This window comes from Vipera ursinii (genome assembly GCF_947247035.1).
Source record: "Vipera ursinii genome assembly, chromosome: 3".
Taxonomy (NCBI): domain Eukaryota; kingdom Metazoa; phylum Chordata; class Lepidosauria; order Squamata; family Viperidae; genus Vipera; species Vipera ursinii.
This window is the reverse complement of record NC_139516.1, coordinates 59,853,953-59,872,417: the sequence shown is the minus strand read 5'-3', so window position 1 is coordinate 59,872,417 and position 18,465 is coordinate 59,853,953. Positions and strand designations below refer to the sequence as shown.

The window sequence follows — 18,465 nt, the reverse complement described above, 5'->3', positions numbered from 1 at the left end:
GCAAGTATCTTATTAATTTTCTGTGCATTTAAAATAAAAAACAAAGAGCAATTTACAGACTTGCTCTTCATCTTCCTTATTTTTTTGCTAATTTGTTTTGCTTACATGTAGTAAAAAAATTACCTAACCAAACACCTAGTTTGAATGAAATATAACACAATAACATTTTAAAACATTTTCCCAATGAATTAGTGTAGTGACATATTTGTAAGAGGTTTGTTGTTAATTTCACTTCCTTTTGCTCAGTCAGCCTGACAAAAACAAAAACAAAAAACCAGCAAGCCATTCATCTTAGTTTAAAAGAAGAACCTTCCCCCCCCCCCCCCGAGCAGCAATGAATGACCTTGATAGATTTGTCAGGAAAAGGAATGATAATCATTTGCTGATCGACATAGCCCTAGAAGCAATGATTTGTAAAGAAATATAGATTGGGTTCATTAAAAATGTCGGCTGTCTATGGATTTGGTTATCATTTATAACTCAAAGCACTACAATTGTTTGCAACGTACACGTCTCCTATGCTGTTGATAAGTTATTTTCTGAGAAGTATAGAAAAGCATAAAAATACATTCAGGTGCTGTGATCCACAAACACCTGCATGCAGCTGGAGTCTGAAAGTAATCCATGCTGTTAAATTGATAAATACTAAAACATTGTTTGTTATGGTGATACAAGCAGAGCAGGGATTGAGTGCCCTCTGAAAGAATGCTGCTCGACAACGTGAATCCAATCCATTAAAGAGCAACAGGCTGTTCTGTCCCAGCCCACGTGAGTCCTTGTTATGCTCACAAGGAGAAACCTTTCTTCCAATCAAACAGGCAGGAACCGCAGGAAAAACCCAAACCTGAGTCAATGTCCAAGGCAAACAAACAGAGTTCACAGAAACTCGATCCTCAACACGAATGGTTGCCTTTGGCAACCAGCACCTCCCATATCTTTCCTTTTATTATGCAGCCAAGGCGTGGCTTTCCTAATGCCTTCTCCTTTGCCTTTGGAGCTGCCTCATTGCATTCCTCTGTCCTGCTCTCTTTTCTTGCTGGCGCTGTTGCACATCCTGGATATTTCCCAGCTGTGCTTCGTCACTGTCCAACTCAGACTCCCAGCACGGCTGTGTCTCAGCCTGAGCACGAGTAGAGGGGCCAGGCTCCTCGTTAGACTGTAAGTCTTGGAGCTCCTCAGAGCCTTCCTCTGACTCTAATGTCACTTCAGGCCCCTCCTCCTCATCTGAGTCCTCAGATTCAGCTGCCAGATCCATGGGCTGGAGAGGAATCACAACACAGGCTTGCCATCACATTTGGATCCAGAATATATGCCAGCCAACAAAGACAAAGAAGTGGCTCCCAAACTGATATACTCATATTCAGGTTATCCTCGATTTACAATCACTTCTTTAAGGACCATTTGAAGCTACAACAGCACTGAAAAAAATGAGTTATCACTGTTACAACCTGGCAGCATCCCCACATGATCAAAATTTGGATGCTTGGCAACTGGCATGCATTTATGACGATTGCAGTATCCTGAGGTCTTCTGATCAAATTTTGAGACCTACTGACAAGCAAAATCAATAGGGAAACCAGATTCACTTAACAACCATGTCACTAGCTTCACAACTGCAGGGATTCAACTTAACAACTGTGGCAAGAAAGGCTGTAAAATGGACCAAATTTACTTAACTGTTTTGCTTCTTGGGTTCAATTATGGTCATAAGTCAAGGATTACCTGTACTAACATATTGCCCTTTTTAAAAATTATTTTTTCAAAAAAAAATCTCATCTTTTTTTTCTTCTATTTTCTTTTTTTCTGCACTTTTATTTTTCATTTTTCATCTAGCTTGGTTTATATTAGTTCTTAGTATGTTTATTATACTATATTATACTATACTAATATTATTATATTATATATCATAATAATTATAACTACTGATAACTTGAATAAAATGATTAATGGTACATATGCCAGTGAAGAGTTGAATCAGAAAAATAATCCATATCTGACTGGATACAGAAAGATTCTTGTATTGAGGTAACCATATAAACAACATTTTATCATCAATTCTTGGAGTGCACAGACTTGAAGAGGAGTGGTTTATTTTTATTATTAGTGTATGGTGTTGTTACAGTAGCCAGGAGACCACAATGCTATTGTAGAGGAGTAGTTACCCACAGGAGAGTGGCTAGCTGAATGACTCCTCCTGCAGCATCACCCAAGGCCCCTCCCTTCCTTGAGCTGCCTCCCAAATGGGCAATGCAACTGGGAAGGTTCAGAGCCGTCAGGAATCTGACTGCCTGCACAGAGTATCAGCTCAGTTTCTCCACCAAAGTGGTCCCTATCTATCTACTTTGCATGGTGTTCAGTGGACAGAAGCTGAGGTGAATGACAGGAGTTCACCTGTCACATAGTGCTTGAGCTTAAACCACCAGAGCTGAAACCATTTCCAGCATCATTAAGCCACCAAGAATACCATGCTTCTATAGAGGAGTGGTTGAGAATTTACCATGGCAATTCTGGAAACTAAATCAAGAGCTACCCTCAGGTCAGAAATGAGGATCCAAAGCTGTGCACAGGAGACAAAAATTTACAGTCTGCAACCTTTTGCATTTGTGTCACTAGCTCAGTAGCAACAACAGGTTTAAATAATAGCAATGTTACTGTAGGAAAGCTTTTCACGGATGAAAGCAATTTCATCATACCAGCTGGAGGAAATTCTAGACAGGAAAATATTATGTCACTACGCGTTCCTTCAACTGCATTACTGTAGTTCTTTTTGAGATTTTTTTCTCACGTGAGCTTTGTGGCTCCAAGGCAATTCATGTAAATATTGCCTTTATACTACTCTTTATTTCTTTAAAGAAGAGGCTTCTTTGTGCCAAAAGGGTTTAGAACAATGTATTACACAATGACAAGAAATCTCTATAAGAATATCTTTGGTATTTGTTTGAAGTTTATCTTGTTTTACAATAGCTCTTTGAGGTAAGTTAAGACTGTTTCTTCACTAACAGAAATATGGAGTTCGAAAACTAAAAGCTAAAACTGTAAGCTGACATGAACAGGAGAGATTGTTTTTTTCTACAAGTCTGAATACTTTGTTTGTAATTTTTTGAAATTAGGCCAAAGGCCAAAGAAACGAAAGTAAGGCAGGCCTTGGGTTGCAAATCATTACTAGTGGCCCATTTACTGGTCTAAACTCTGAACAACAATTTATAACTTATTTCTTCAAGGTATGTCCATTTTTATCATTTAGCAATGTGTTGTTCTTTTAAACTAAGCCTAACCTTTTGAGTTTCTTTAGGAGCTTACTCAGCTCATCCAAAGTAACCCCATAAAAAGATATTGATAGCTAAAAGAATAACAGCATTGCTATTACAAACAGCTTTCCACACCGTCTCTTCCTTGATGTCAGTGAGCTTCTTCTGAGTGGCTGCTTCCTCTTCTCTTGTTAAAGTGGATTTAGGATTGACAGAAATTCCACAGAACCAGAAATAAAGTTTTTTCCAGAAAGGATGTTTCACTTCTGTAAGAGAGAAAAGAATAAATTTAATATGCATTGGGGGGTTTTCCTATGTAGTACCACTGGAACAGGCATGTAATTGAAAAACAGCATACAATAGCAAAGGATAGATATGAACAGATGCAAGTTATATGTAGTCCTCAATTTATGACCACAATTGAGTCCAACATTTCTGTTGCTAGGCAAGGCAGTTGTTAAGTGAGATGGGTCCACCTTTTTGCCTTAGCTGTTAAAGCAAATTAGTGCAGTTGCTAAGTGAGCCATGTGGTTGTTACAAAATCTGTCTTAACATTAAATTTGCTTGTCAGAAACTGGCTGGAAAGGTCACAAATGGTGATTATATGACCCTGGGACAATCCAAAAAGTTGACCACTTCTCAAGAACAGTGTTGTGCCTACTCCAGCAGCCTACAAAGCAGAAGGAAGAAGGAGTGGGAGAAATGCGGCTCATAGAAAAAGGCTCCCTCTAGTTTCCGTCCTGTTCATCATTGGATTGAACCTTCCATAAAGAGCTTGTTGCCTTGACTGAGCTTTACTGCAGAGAAAAGCACAAACTTCAGTCTTATCATCCGCAGTATAGAACATATAAGGAAAACTCTAGTTCTGAACTACTTAGTTAAGAAGGGCAACTAAATCCTGGATTGTTGTCATTCAGTCTCCTTTCAGCAAATTCTCTCCAGCAAATTAATTGTATTTACTTTCTGATTAGTCTCAGCTGCAACTGCTTACAGAGCATTAACTTTGTGTTAACCAATTATGAGGGTCTCTAATTTTCCATGCATGCTGGCTTTGCACAGTCACAGGGGATTAGGACTGTTGTGTGTTCTCCCGCCCTTTGTCTCTCTTGACTCCTGTCCTTTCAACAGTGTCTGCTTGCCAAGAAAAGCCTCATCTGCTGAAGATCTGCATCTCTCTTGGGGTGGGCAGATGAGAAACAAAGAAGCCCCCATATCTTTCCAGAACCATTTATAAGAAGAAAGTTGATTGAATGCAGTTCTTCTTATGTGTGCATATAGAAAGGTCTCTTTTCTACACAGCTGCTAAACACAGAGGTTCCTTTATCATCTATCTTATTTATCCTACACATTTCCTACCTAAAAGAAGAAGGAAGGAAGGAAGGAAGGAAGGAAGGAAGGAAGGAAGGAAGGAAGGAAGGAAGGAAGGAAGGAAGGAAGGAAGGAAGGAAAGATATTGCCCAGAAAAATAATGAGTCAACCTATCTTTGAGTCATGGGCTGATCCAAAATTGTTTAAGGAAAACTCTATATAATCTTCAGTGATATCCAACTTTGGGGAATCCCTAATTATTTGACTCTTAAGTATACATTTGTCATGAAAAAAACTCATATTTCAGCATGTCATTTTTTTTCTCTACCTTCTTGCCTTCTTTCTGGTTACTGTCTGGATAAGTCCAAGCAGTTTTCTTGGCAACATTTTCAGAAGTGGTTTGCCATTCCTTTTTTCCTAGGGCTGAGAGACAGAGTGACTGGCCCAAGGTCACCCAGGTAACTTTGTGCCTAAGACTAGAAGTCATCCTCTCCTGGTTTCTACTCCAGTAGTCTTAACTACTATGTGAAGCTGGCTGTCTTCTATGGATATTATAATTACTAATTGTCAATTTTGTTCTCATTTCCAAGAATCAAGTTCCTCTGCCTTCAAAAGCTGCATAAGCAAGACACTAGCAGCCTCCACTGAGGGTTATATATGTTAAAATGTGTGAGTTATCAGGCATAAAATCATGATAGAAGGTCCATCCCCTTTTTGGATATGCTAACATTGAGTCCACAACCAAAAGGAACAGGACTTTGTAACACAAGACTTTGTAACTGAAGACTTGCAGACTTTAGTTTCCAGAATTCTCCAGCCTGGTTTAAAATCGTATGATGGAGGGGTGGGAACTTACAAAATTTTGACCTGTTAAGCTGCTATAAAAATGGAAACTCAAATGGAGCTTGTAAGAACTCTGTGTGAGACTAAATTAAACACACCCTCATATAGTCTTGCTGTAATATAATATGTTTTTATGAAAAGATGTTACATTTCTTTTACAGTTGGTGCTAATAACCTAATAAGATAACTGTTGATCCTCAGATGTGAGGACAGATGAAATGGATTATGTGCAAACAAAGGTGACAAATAATTAACAACTTTAGTCTCAACAGCTGCTTCAAATGTGAATTAAAGTGCCCACTGGAACTTCAGATTATAAAGTCTGGTTTCCTTGTCATTCCTTAGTAGCTATCAAATTTAATTCTTTCGAATTCTCCCAAAATGAAGAACTACAGACTGTAATTAAGATACCTCTTTCTTACCTCACTGTACTTCTGTTAATTTACTTACTTCAAGCAATTGGAATTTAAAGTGTCCATAAACTTTCTTTAGTTCTCAGACACTAAATGATGGATCAGGAAATTCTAAGTACACAATTTCATGAATGAAAAGTCACTGAATGTATATACAATGTATATACAAAATTGAAAACTACATTTGAATACAATTATATCGAGTAATATAAAAATAATATTTAAAAAATGGCTTCAGGGTGGCGAAGAAATGAAACATATACTTTCCCATTATCTATTCAATCTATACACTGAATATATATGAAAAGGGAAGCTGGGCTGAAAGAAGAAGAACATGGTTTTAAAATGAGAGGAAGAATCAGTAATAATTTATGCTATGCCGATGACGTTACTCTCAGAGCCAAACATGCAAAGGATTTCAAGGCTCAAGTAATAAAATAAAATCCACCCAAATTGCCATAATTTGCTCTGGATTTGGGCTTTGCCCTATCATGTCCTATATTATGGCTTCCTGGGACCTGGGGGGGGGGGAACCCGTCTATTCTATAAATCCCTGTGTGATCTACAAATCAGTCCTCACCTATCTGGCACCTTCCAGATGTGCTATGCAAAGCACCTAGAAAAATGTTTGCAACATTTTATTGGCTAATATTATATTTTAACAGATGGAATAAAATTATTGGAATATGCTTTCCATTCATCTTTAGTCAATTGTGTTAAAGAACATACTTCTTGCCTGAAAAATAAATGCTAGGTATAAGAACATACTGTATCACTTGAGATTCAATTACTATGGGTTCCAATGCCAGGATAATGTCAGCAATAGGGCCCCTGGGTGGTAAATCTCAGTGATTGTCCCTCTGCTTTGGTTGGTTTTACCCGGGCAATAACAATTGCCTCATCGTTAATATTCTGGATGATTGTGATTTTTTTAAAAGGGGGTTTATAGAGACTGATTAATTTTCAAAATATGTGATCTTATGAATTAGTGGAGATAAGTGGTTAGGATTATTGCTATTGTTTACTTTTGGAAACGAGTGGGGAGAGGAAGGAAGGAAGGAAGGAAGGAAGGAAGGAAGGAAGGAAGGAAGGAAGGAGGGAGGGAAGGAAAGAAGGAAGGAAGGGAAGGAAGGAAGGAAGGAAGGAAGGAAGGAAGGAAGGAAGGAAGGAAGGAAGGAAGGAAAGAAATGTTACATACCACCATGTTCTTTGTCTGTTAAATCTATGTTCTCTGATGATGAAATCACTGAATCCTCCTTTTGGGAAGCAAGTTCTGTATTTTGATGGGTGCAATTCTCCATGTCTTTTTCCGGAATTTCACTGTATCTAGTCCACCATGTTAATCTGGCAAGCTGAATAATTGCAAATTAGAAACAAGAAAATAAAAGTTACAGAGCTGTTTGAGTGACGGTTTGACAAGGAAGAATGCTACTTAGGTGACTATCATTTTGCATGGATAGGACAGAATATACTTGAACTGCCTTTGCAAATGCTTAAGCACAATCTTATATAATTCTACTGAGTTATAAATCCCACTGAAGTCAGTGTCTCCTAATATCAAATCAACATAAAATTGTATTTTAGAAAAAGGCACACATATCACGTTCTTTAATGCAAAAATGGGCTCCCAACAAAAACTGTCTGTATTTTAAACTCAGGCAGGCATACTGGAATTAGGTATCTTATATTTTAACCAAAACTGCTTAGAAAGATGGGAACATAACGTGCAAGAATAGTTGATACTATTCTGTCTAGCTTTTCAACAGCATATAACTTTGTAATTTGTTTGGAGCGTATATTTATTTAAAGCTCTACCTTGATACATGCATTGGAAACTATTTCTAAGGCTAAGCTATTTTTTTTACCTTTCCTTTCTTGGCATTTCTACACTTTCTAAAATTACTGCTGTACTCTTTTTATTTTATTGAATGGCCAGACATCCTTCTTCTGCCTATTCTTTGCTTCAGATTGCTTCTGTAAAAATACATGGACAGTGCAGGACCTCTACATAATGAGTAACTCTCAAAAGGTGCCTTATAAAAGAAGAGTAGTTTAAATAGTTTGAATCTCGGGCATAAAATGTAGAAGATGGTTTCCAGTTGATGCAAAAAGCTGTATAATCTTCCAAAAGATTTATTTCTTTATTTAAATTATTTTCAAACAAGGTGAGCAAGGCTAATCTTTCTTGTCACATTGTGCAAAATTGTTTTGATTTGATGATTCACATCTTTCCTAAAGAAGGTTTTCAGGAAGGCTTTTTTTGGGGTGGGGGGGTGGGGGTGCAATAGGATTAGAATAAAGTAAAGATGGAGGATGTCGAAGTTGCTGAGCAAGAACAAAGGACTGAAACTTTATTGTCCAGCCAAGGAAAGGTGCTACCAAAGACAATGCACAGAATGATTCTGCCTTCCATTTCCTCTAGAACAATAGCCCTAGGAGGACTGGAAGACACAATCTTCCAGTTTCTAGATCAAGACATTAGCCATTACATCAACTGGACTTGTCTGCTTTTATCTCCCCCCTCCCCGACACTTTAGAAGAAGATACAAAACATTTCATACCAGCTTAAGTCCAACAAATGTTTATAACTGTAAAATACACTTAGTTATTCTATTTGGAAGAGATTCAGGGTTGGTGCTCAGATTAATGGTATAACCTCCCTATATATGGTATCCCCTAAAATTTCCTGAATAGGCATAGACAACCGCTCAGAACAATGTCAAAACTATGAAATTTTATATTTACATCATAAGATTGTACTCAAGCACATAAGGAACAGAATTAGCATTACCAATGCAACATAGATTTCATCTGCAGTCTGTTCCCCCCCCCCCACACACCCCTTGACGTTGCCTATGCAGAGAATAAATATGTACAATATTAATTTATAAAGCCACTGATCCCAGTTCAGTCGAATCGGGTGGATCTTCTGATTCAGTTTGAGAAAGTGTGGCACAATCTGAATACTCTAATTGCTGATAGCAGGATATGGAAGTTTCCTATATTGGAAACAAACATCTAATGAATCACAAACTCACTCCATAAAACCAGTGATATTTAAATGAAATATTTAGGTATTTTCTGGAATAAAACTTTCTGTGTCTGTTTTAAAGCAGCCAAAGAAGTAAAATTCTTTGTTAGTAAACTTTGATTGTACAATGTAATTGAGATTGGTTTGGAATGAGATGCTCTTTCAAAATGCCAGAGCTCCAACAATATTAATCTTTTCAGCTCACAAGATTAATGCTGTCTCTACTGAAATACGAAAGAGGGTTCAATTAGAGCCATTAAATTTTACATTTCCTCCTCCATTGCCTATTGTAATATAATTTCTTATCCATTGTCTGCTCACTTCTTGATAGCATGTGCATTGTGCATTAGTTGCTTCACAATATGGAAACCAGGCCTGGTTTCCATATTGTGAAGCACCTAATGCACAATGCACATGCTATCAAGAAGTGAACACACACACACACACACACAAACACATATCTCAAAATATTACTATCCAAAACACAGTGCTCTTAAGGCAACAAAGCAAGCAGAGACTAAAAATAGATTTGAAACAATAGATTTCATGCTAGAATATCACTTACATTTTCTTCTGGAATTGGTGGTGTGCAAAGGCTCACAAAGACTATAACAGCAACTGTGAGTCCAAACAGAATAATAGCAAAGTACAAATAATGAACATTTTTCAATACAGATGGTCTTTGATCCTCCTCACCACATGAGGGTGCTGTGTAGATAAATTCCATAACCATCCGAATAAATCCCACTACTAGTCCAAACATTAGGCCCCAGAAAGCTCCCTACAAAAAATACAGGGAGATAATTTTACTGACATAAATCTTGGTAGCTTATTTACAGGCTTCATTACTGAGTTTACAGTGAAAGAGGTCCAAGATTTTCTTTACATACTTATTTTTGGGGTAAATTTGATTTAAAGTGTTTTTATTTAAAATTAAACAAAATTTACAGTGTTAACATTGTAACAGAGAGATACTTATGAGAGCCCCTGTTGTCTCAAAACCAAATGGTGATATATAAATTTAATAGAGCTCCCAGATCAGGAGTGCAGGATTTTATACTACAAATGTTGTTTCTCTTTACTGTTATCTAGTAAGAATCCAGATGTTTTAGCCCAAATGTAATAGCCGTAAATGTAGAATGACTTCTATTAAATCCCTATTTCTAAGCCATTTATTTAGCAGATTCTTTTATCCATAAGTTATTGAGAGATTTACTAAATCTGGGTTGCAAAATCTGGATGGCCGCAAGATTATTAGAGTTTTCTATATATTCATTTGCTGCCATCTAATGCTATTAAGAGTTTGACACTCCAGATCTCTATGAGACTATGATAAATTAAAGGAAGATTAAAAAAGATACAGCAACGGGTTTTGTAGGAATCCCGATCAAACAACCAGAAAATTACCTTATACTTCTAACAGTAACCTAAAAGGAAGTACCTATCCCTGGTTCACTTTGTTCTTGTGTTTAAGTTGTTTCTTTTTGTAATTTATTTTCTTTTCTTGTTTTTTTATTAAAGAGTTTTACAAAAAAATTTTTTACAATACATATCCCCAAAACCCACCCACCCGAAACCACCCCCCTTCCCCCCCACTTCCCAGAGCTAAATACAGGGTTATAGATATAATAATCATATTCTAACTAAAATTATAATATAAAATTAACCAAATTCATAATGTGCTTTAACTCCCCTTTAACATAGATACATACAAAGTACTAACACTAAAATTAATAACAATATCCCTCTAAAATCTCATAAGCTAAATGGAACTTTTTAGTCCCATATTTATTCTGAATATAATCTATCCATCTCCTCCAAACTGAAATATATCTTTCTTGTGAATGATCCTTCAAATAAGCAGAAATCTTAGACATTTCTGCAAGATTCGATACTTTAAACACCCATTCTTCTAAAGTAGGCAAACTATCCTTCTTCCAATATTGTCCCACCAGTAACCGTGCTGCTGTTATCAAATTCAACATCAAATTGGTTTCTTTAACATCACAATCTACAACAATGCTCAATAAAAACAATTGCGGAGAGAACTTTATCTTTCTCTTAAAAATCTTTTGAATGTTCCACCAAATTTTAACCCAGAAAGCTTTTATATTTCTGCAAGTCCACCACATATGAAAATAGGTGGCTTCTAAACTACCACATCTCCAGCATTTAGACTATAAGTTAGGATACATGTTAGACAACTTTTTGGGATCCAAATGCCATCTATAAAACATTTTATAAAAATTTTCTCTTAAATTTTGAGCCTGAGTAAATTTAACATTTCTAACCCAAATTACCTCCCAAGTATCCAACGGAATTGTTTCCTGGATATTTTGTGCCCACTTTATCATACAATCTTTAACTAGTTCAGTTTCTGAGTCCAATTCAATTAAAACATTATATATCCTTTTTATATGTGCACAATTTAAATCTCTAATTTGTTTTACTAAATTTTCATCTGTAATTGTGATGCCAACCTTCTGATCCAACTTCCACCTAGCTTTCAATTGGGTATATTGAAACCAAGAGTAGCTTATGTTTTCTTGTCTTAACTCATCTAATGATTTAAGTTGCCAATCATTCCCTTCCAATCTAAGTAATTCCTTATAGGAAAACATATCCAAACTCACTCCCATAGATACACCTTCTATCGCGTGTCCAGGAATTCCCCAAATCGGTATTTTATAATTTAACTTATAATAATACTTTTTCCAGACACGCAACAAGGCACTTCTAAGAATATGAGATTTGAAAGCCCTATCCACCTTTTTATCATAAAGCAAATATGCATGCCATCCATATACCAAATCCCAACCCTCAAGGTGAAGTATTCTCTTATTAGTTAAATTAAGCCAATCACTAACCCATGTCAAGACCACCGCATCATAATATAGTTTCAAATTCGGTGCTTTGAGTCCCCCTCTTTCCCTAGCATCTTGTAAAAACTTAAATTTAACTCTTGGTTTTTTCCCCGCCCAAATAAATTTATTAATACCCTTCTGCCATTCATCAAGGTTGGCATCCTTTTTCAATATAGGTGTCATTTGAAACAAAAAGAGAAACTTCGGCAGAACATTCAACAACTGCGATTCTTCCCAATAGAGATAATTGTAATTTTTTCCAATTATTTAAATCCTTTTGTATCTTCAACCATAATGTTTCATAGTTATTCTTATATAATTTTGCATTTGAAGCTACAATATACACTCCCAAATACTTAACCTTTTTTACTATTTCAAAACCTGTTAGTTTAATTAACATTTCCCTTTCACTCATAGACATATTCTTAGACAATATCTTAGTCTTACTACTATTTACCTTAAACCCAGAAACCTTACCATACTGAGTTATAATTTCCATCAAATCTATAACCAATTGTATCGGTTGAGATAATGTCACAACCAAGTCACAAGCAAAAGCTCTCAATCTGTAATCATTCTGTTTTATTTTAATTCCCTTTATCATAGAGGACTCTCGAATTTTAATTAATAAAATCTCTAACGTTAATACAAACAACAATGGTGATAGGGGGCATCCCTGTCTTGTACCTTTTTCAATTTTAAACATTTCTGTTAGCCCCCCATTAATTATAATTTGTGCAGTTTGTTGTTGATATATAGCTTTAATAGAATGTAAGAATCCTTCTCCAAAATTCATTTCCTCAACAACTCTAAATAAGAATTGCCAATTCAATTGATCAAAAGCTTTCTCTGCATCCAAAAATATCAATGCTGCATGGACTTGGTTGTTTGTATCCAAGTATTCAAGCAAATTTACAATTTGTCTATCATTATATTTCATATACCTTCCAGATATAAATCCCGATTGATCACTATGAATCATTTGTTTCAAAACTTGCATTAATCTATTAGCCAATACTTTAGCAAAAATCTTATAATCTGTATTCAAAAGCGATATAGGTCTATAATTTTTAGGCTGAGTATGGTCTTGATCTTCCTTTGGAATCAATGATACAAAAGCTGTCCTCCAAGATGGAGGAACTGCTCCTCCAGTCTGAATTTCATTAAACAAGATCTTTAAAGTTTCAATCATTTCAACCAACAACATTTTATAATAAATTGCTGTTAATCCATCTGTTCCCGGGGCCTTGCCCACTTTCAACTGTTTAATAGCTAAAGAGATTTCCTCTGATGTTATTAAGCAATTCATCTCAAGTTGTTGTTCTTTTGAAAGTCTCGGAAAATGAGCTTCCTGTAAATACTTATCTATATCTAAAGCTTGTATGTTTTCTCTAGAATATAATTTCGAATAAAAATCTAAAAAAACTCCTCTTAATCAGCTTTTGTTGATAGACTTCTTTTCCTTTATATTCTATTTTAATTTCTGTTCTATTTTAATTTCTGTAATTTCTGTTTCTTCCTTAATTGGTAAGCCTACCACCTACCAGGCTTATTAGCGTTACAAAAAGTATTATGTCTAGCATAACGCAAGTTAGTTGCTACTTGGTCAGCCAATAGCATACTAAATTGTTCTTTCAATAAATGTATCGAAATCCTTAAATTATTATCCAATGGATTCAAAATAAAGTCTTTCTCCTTAGATTTATCTCTTCCTCAAGATCTATACATTTTTGCATTTGCTTACGCCTATAAGCACTGTTCATATAAATCAAGACCCCTCTCATATAAGCTTTACTGGCGTCCCAAACCATTCCCATTGATGTACCTTTATGCGTATTTATAACAAAAAATTCTTTCACGTGTTCTCTACATTTCTGCAAGAACACCTCATTTGTAAATAAATTTTCATTCAGTCTCCAGGATCTTCTACTACCATCTTCAGCAAAAAAACTCCAACTAAACAGGACTATGATCCGACAATGTCCTAGGAAAAATCTTAACGTTCTTAACCCTAGAGAAAAGATCAGTAGTAATTAAAATAAAGTCAATCCTAGAGAAAGATTTATGTCTATCCGAAAAAAAGTAAAATCTCTGTCTTTCATATTCCTTTCCCACCATACATCTCTTAATTCCAGATCCTCCTTCAAATCAAAAAAAGCTTTGGGCAATTTTGAATTAGAAAAGGTTTTGAAGGATCCCTTCTTGTCTTCAGATGGGTCCAAAACTCCATTCCAGTCCCCCATCATAATAACATATTTGTAATCCAATTCAATTAGTCTCTGATGTAAAAATTTAAAGAATTTTTGCTGTTGTTGATTTGGAGCATATAATCCAATAAGAAAAACTTTCTTTCCTTGTAACATCAGTTCAATACTAACATATCTCCCTTGTTTATCCGATTCAATTAGTCTAGCCGAAAAATCTTTTCTTAGATAAATGACCACTCCAGCCTTCTTGTCCAGAGCAAAGGCTGCAAAATGTGTTCCCAATCGGGAATTAGCCAAAAAGTTTTGGTCCTTTAATGCAATATGAGTCTCTTGTAAGCAAACAATATCATTTTTATGTTGTCTCAAATAGTAAAATACTTTCTTTTCTGTGGTGAGTTTAAGCCATTAACATTCCATGTCAGGAACTTCACCATCTCTGGTGACCAGGAGCCTTTGGAACATGACCTGAAGATCACCTGTTGCTCTCTTCAGGCGTGCTCCTCCCACAGGCTCTAAAACAGCCGCATCTTGCGTAGTTAAACCAGATACAAGCTTCTGTTTTTGCTCTTTTTCCTTATGCTTGTATGCAGCCCTAGTCATCCTCTGTTCTCTCGGGTCCTCCTTTAACGCCAAACTCTGCTCCATAGTCTCAGCCTGCTGCATCTCCTCAAGAGGCAGTGACATTGCCCCTTCACTCAACTGTTTATCTTCTTGTCTTACTTCTGTTCTTTTAACTCGAGGAGACGGTGGTGAGCCTGCTTTAAGGACCTTAGTATAAAAATCTTTTGCTTTTAAAATTGTATTCAACCTATACCTCGTCCCTGCATAATTCACCACAATTCCATTGGGTATTTCCCATCTAAACTGAATTTGTTGCTTCTTAAGCTCATCAGACAGAAAAGCGAAATCTTTCCTTTTTCTAAGAATTTTTGGAGGTATCTCCTTTAAAATTATAATATCTTGGCCTGCAATTTGAAATCTTTCCCGATAAAAAGCCTGGATAATAGAATTTCTGGTTGATCTCCTGGAAAAGTAAATCACTACATCTCTAGGTAAATTTTTCTGTCTAGCAATCCAGGAATTAACCCTAAATGTCTTATCCATTTCTTTAAGTAATTCTTCAGGTTCACATTTCAAGACAGGAGCCACTGCTTGTGCCACTTCCCATTCCAAATCTTCTTTAGGATTCTCTTTAAGGCCTCTGATACACAATGCAAACTCCATGTCTTTATATTGTGATATGGTGACTTCATCTTCTGTTCTATCAATTTTAACCTCTGCTCTATCTATTTTCTGTTCAATACTGATGATTTTATTTTCCAGATTCTCCACATACTCCATAACTGAATCCACACGAACATCCAGGCGTTCAATATGTGCAGCCAAACCCTGAAGTGCAAGCACTGTATCCTCCCTCATCTGTTTGTTTTGATTAACAAATTCTTCCTTTGTTTCCTTTATTTCTTGTTGTAATACTTGTTTCAATACTTGTGTTGACTGCATCACAACTTGCTGTATGTCTGCCAGTGTAAATGAAGGTGGTGGTGGGGAGGGTGGTTGTACTGTAGGTTTCGTTGTAGTCTCCCCTGCAGCTTGTGGTAAAGGTGAAGAAATAACACTTTTAGAGATTGTAGGGCCTCCCCCACGCCTCGCAGCCATCTCTTAGGTTTCGATTTCCTCTTTCTCCCAGCAGAATCAAAGTTCAAAAAGAGAAAGAAAAAAAAAGAAAGGAGAAGGGAGAAAAAATAAAAGTTTTTCTCCCAAAGTTTCTTATTCTTCAATAACCCTGGGCTCTGAGGGAACTCACTCTGTTAGCCTCCAAACTCGTTGGGGGAATCACAGAGGAGCTCTACCTCTACCCAAACAAGCTTGCCTCTCCCTCTTCTCATGAGGGAGAGACTTCGGTGCCACGGGACAGCTGATTTCTGCTGCCTCCGGGCGCTCTAACGCATCCCAATATCGGGCGGCTTCAGAAACGCCGCCATTCGGTGCGGCAGCACTACCGGAAGTCTGTAATTTATTTTCTTTACCAAAAATAAGACAATAGTTTACTTTTTCCCACCCAGTCTCCATCAGCAGGGCTTTATTTTGTGTAGTCAATATTTGATATGTTTTTTTCCCATCTTACTGAACTTTTGTTGCACACCATGGGTTTGAGACATGCACAGCTATTGTTCTTAAAAAAAACAAAGGACATGGAACAACTGCTTTGTGATTATTGACTCTCACAGCAAGTTAAGCAGAAATTGACTTGTGGGGAATTATGGAACTTAGGTTGACTTGCTGATATAAGGATATGAAATTCTAAGAAGAAAAGCTATTTATTAAGTTTATTGAAAAGAGACTAGTGAAATAGCACTTGATTCCTGTGGATAGATTTCCCACATAATTATATAAGGCTTGAAGTCTCAAATCAAAGGAGGTTTGATGGCTGGAAGATTAAAGGTAGGGAAATTCTGTCTCAGAATAAGAATTACTTTCTAAACTTTGGGGGAAAATAATAGAATGCAATTCTTTATAATATTTCTTTCTCCTCCCCCTTTCCATTCCTTCCTGAGCCTGTCACTATTTTCCATTAAACCAGTAATCAAAGTCTTAAGAATCTTTATAAAGTGAAACTGTCCTCTAATGGGAGTAAATTCCAAAGATGTTGCATTCAGGAGTCAATATAATTGTAATGAATGGTCTTGTCTGCCCTTAAAAAAACTATGAAATGATGACATTGGGAAGATACTATTATTCATATAAACCTTCTCATTGATTCTGTACTTACTGGCTCATTGATTCTCCTGCAGAAGATTGCTAGGATAAACAGAGCAGTGATGGGTGGCGCTAGGTAACTGGTTATTGACTGAATATAGTCGAAGAGCTGACCGCTATTGGCTGTCTGGATGATGGGGATCCAAAGGATGCTAATGGCAACAAGAATCAGAACAAACACCCTGAGACAACAAGAGAAAATACAGTTACTTTTCCACAACTTGAACAATGTAGCTTTTTTCACTGCACCTCTTAGAAAATAAAGCCGGGAGGGAGGCATTGCACTGTTGGACAGAAAGACTTTGGGGAAACTGAACAAAAGACTATTTTAAAACTTCAGATACAAAGATATTTCATAGATCAAAAGGGAGAAAGGGGGAGGAATTTTATTAAAAGACATATACAAAGCTACCGTCCAAAATGATTACTTCACATCCCATAAATGAAAGGCATCTGCTGCGGCTATGAAAATGTATACACAGAAGTCATTTTCAACCCCGCAGGGCTATCCCTTAAATGTTTAAAAGCAGATAATTAAGTTCCCACAATGCAGAACTGTGAATGGAGATTGGAGGTTGTCAGTTCCGGAGGGCAGTGCTTGATATGGTTATCTGCTTTGGGATCAGAGGCTTTGTGGTTCTATTTGGGCTGCTTCAGTTTTTATTTAAAATTGAGCACAAAGCCCTTGCTAGGATTTGCTCTTGGTTCTATGAGAAAGGCTTGCAGTCTTGTCATCACTGTAGAATTATTTAGTCTCCAAACAAGATTTTATCAGAAGTCTCTGTGAAGAATATCTGGCAGATGGATACATGAAGCTGCAACCGAAGCAGCGAACCAGATGTGGAAATATATCATGTGGAGCTGAGCGCATCAAATTAACCTTGTCAAATATGCTACCCTCTAAAAGTTTTGGATTTCAACTCCCAGAGCCCTAACCATTCAGGTAAGTGCACAAAACTCTAGTAAGAGGAAAAATTACCTTCCAACAATCATAAGTTCCTGTTCTGTAGCCTTCTTACGAAGCTGCTGCCAGATATCTATGGCAAAGAGAGTGCTGCTGCTATTGAAAATAGAGGTAAGAGAGCTCATCAAGGCAGCCATGATCACAGCAATCATGAGGCCACGGAGTCCTAAGAAACCAAAAAGAACCCTGAGTTAGATTCCATCTTCAAGTGAGCCCTAATTTAGCCGATTCAGAGTCTCCCCACTTTGTAAATGAAACATATCTCACCAACTGGCATGAGTTCCATTACCAGCTTAGGATAGGCAATGTTGGAACATCCCACTTTAGTGCCACAGACTTTTTCACAGATTGCTGGATCTACGCAGCCCACTTCATCTGTAGTAAGGAAACAAAAGCATTTGTGACTCAGCTTTACAGATATTATGGAGAATAAGAGCCCAAAGGACAAAGGTCTTGCATACATTCAGTGTTCAGGCCATTCACGCCATATTCCTTAGCTCAAATGTTATGAGCTTTTCATATTTCTGCCTACAACAGAGGTGGGGAACTCTGACCCCTTTATGACTTATGGACTTCCAGTATTCCTGAGCCAGGATTGCTGGGAATTGAAGTCCACAGGTCATAAAAGAGCCATAATTCCCCCCCCCCCAATAAGGTAACTACAGATGGCAGTTTATAAGATACTTATCGGACATGCTTGTACTATTGGTCTGAAAGGCTTCTAACCAGAAGAACATTTGTTTATTGGTTTTTCACCTTCCTAGGACATAGCTGAGAGCAAAGGAGAAAGCAGGACAAAAATATTTGGAAAATGTTCGATTATGGAG

General features: G+C 36.8%; 1 protein-coding gene across 5 annotated transcripts in view; it reads right to left on the bottom strand.

Moving 5' to 3' along the window:
• Positions 1-2,882: 2,882 nt before the first annotated feature.
• The window catches only part of SLC5A9 (solute carrier family 5 member 9), a 42,814-nt gene continuing 27,231 nt past the window's right edge, over positions 2,883-18,465 (bottom strand). For all 5 annotated transcript variants that reach the window (XM_083359595.1, XM_083359596.1, XM_083359598.1 and 2 more), the window contains 6 exons: positions 17,906-18,013; positions 17,654-17,804; positions 16,688-16,856; positions 9,409-9,624; positions 7,011-7,164; positions 2,883-3,514 (listed from right to left, as the gene is read on the bottom strand). In XM_083359595.1, coding sequence (XP_083215721.1) covers positions 3,306-3,514; positions 7,011-7,164; positions 9,409-9,624; positions 16,688-16,856; positions 17,654-17,804; positions 17,906-18,013 — 1,007 coding nt within the window. In that variant the 3' untranslated portion in view covers positions 2,883-3,305. The remainder of the gene's footprint in view (positions 3,515-7,010; positions 7,165-9,408; positions 9,625-16,687; positions 16,857-17,653; positions 17,805-17,905; positions 18,014-18,465) is intronic.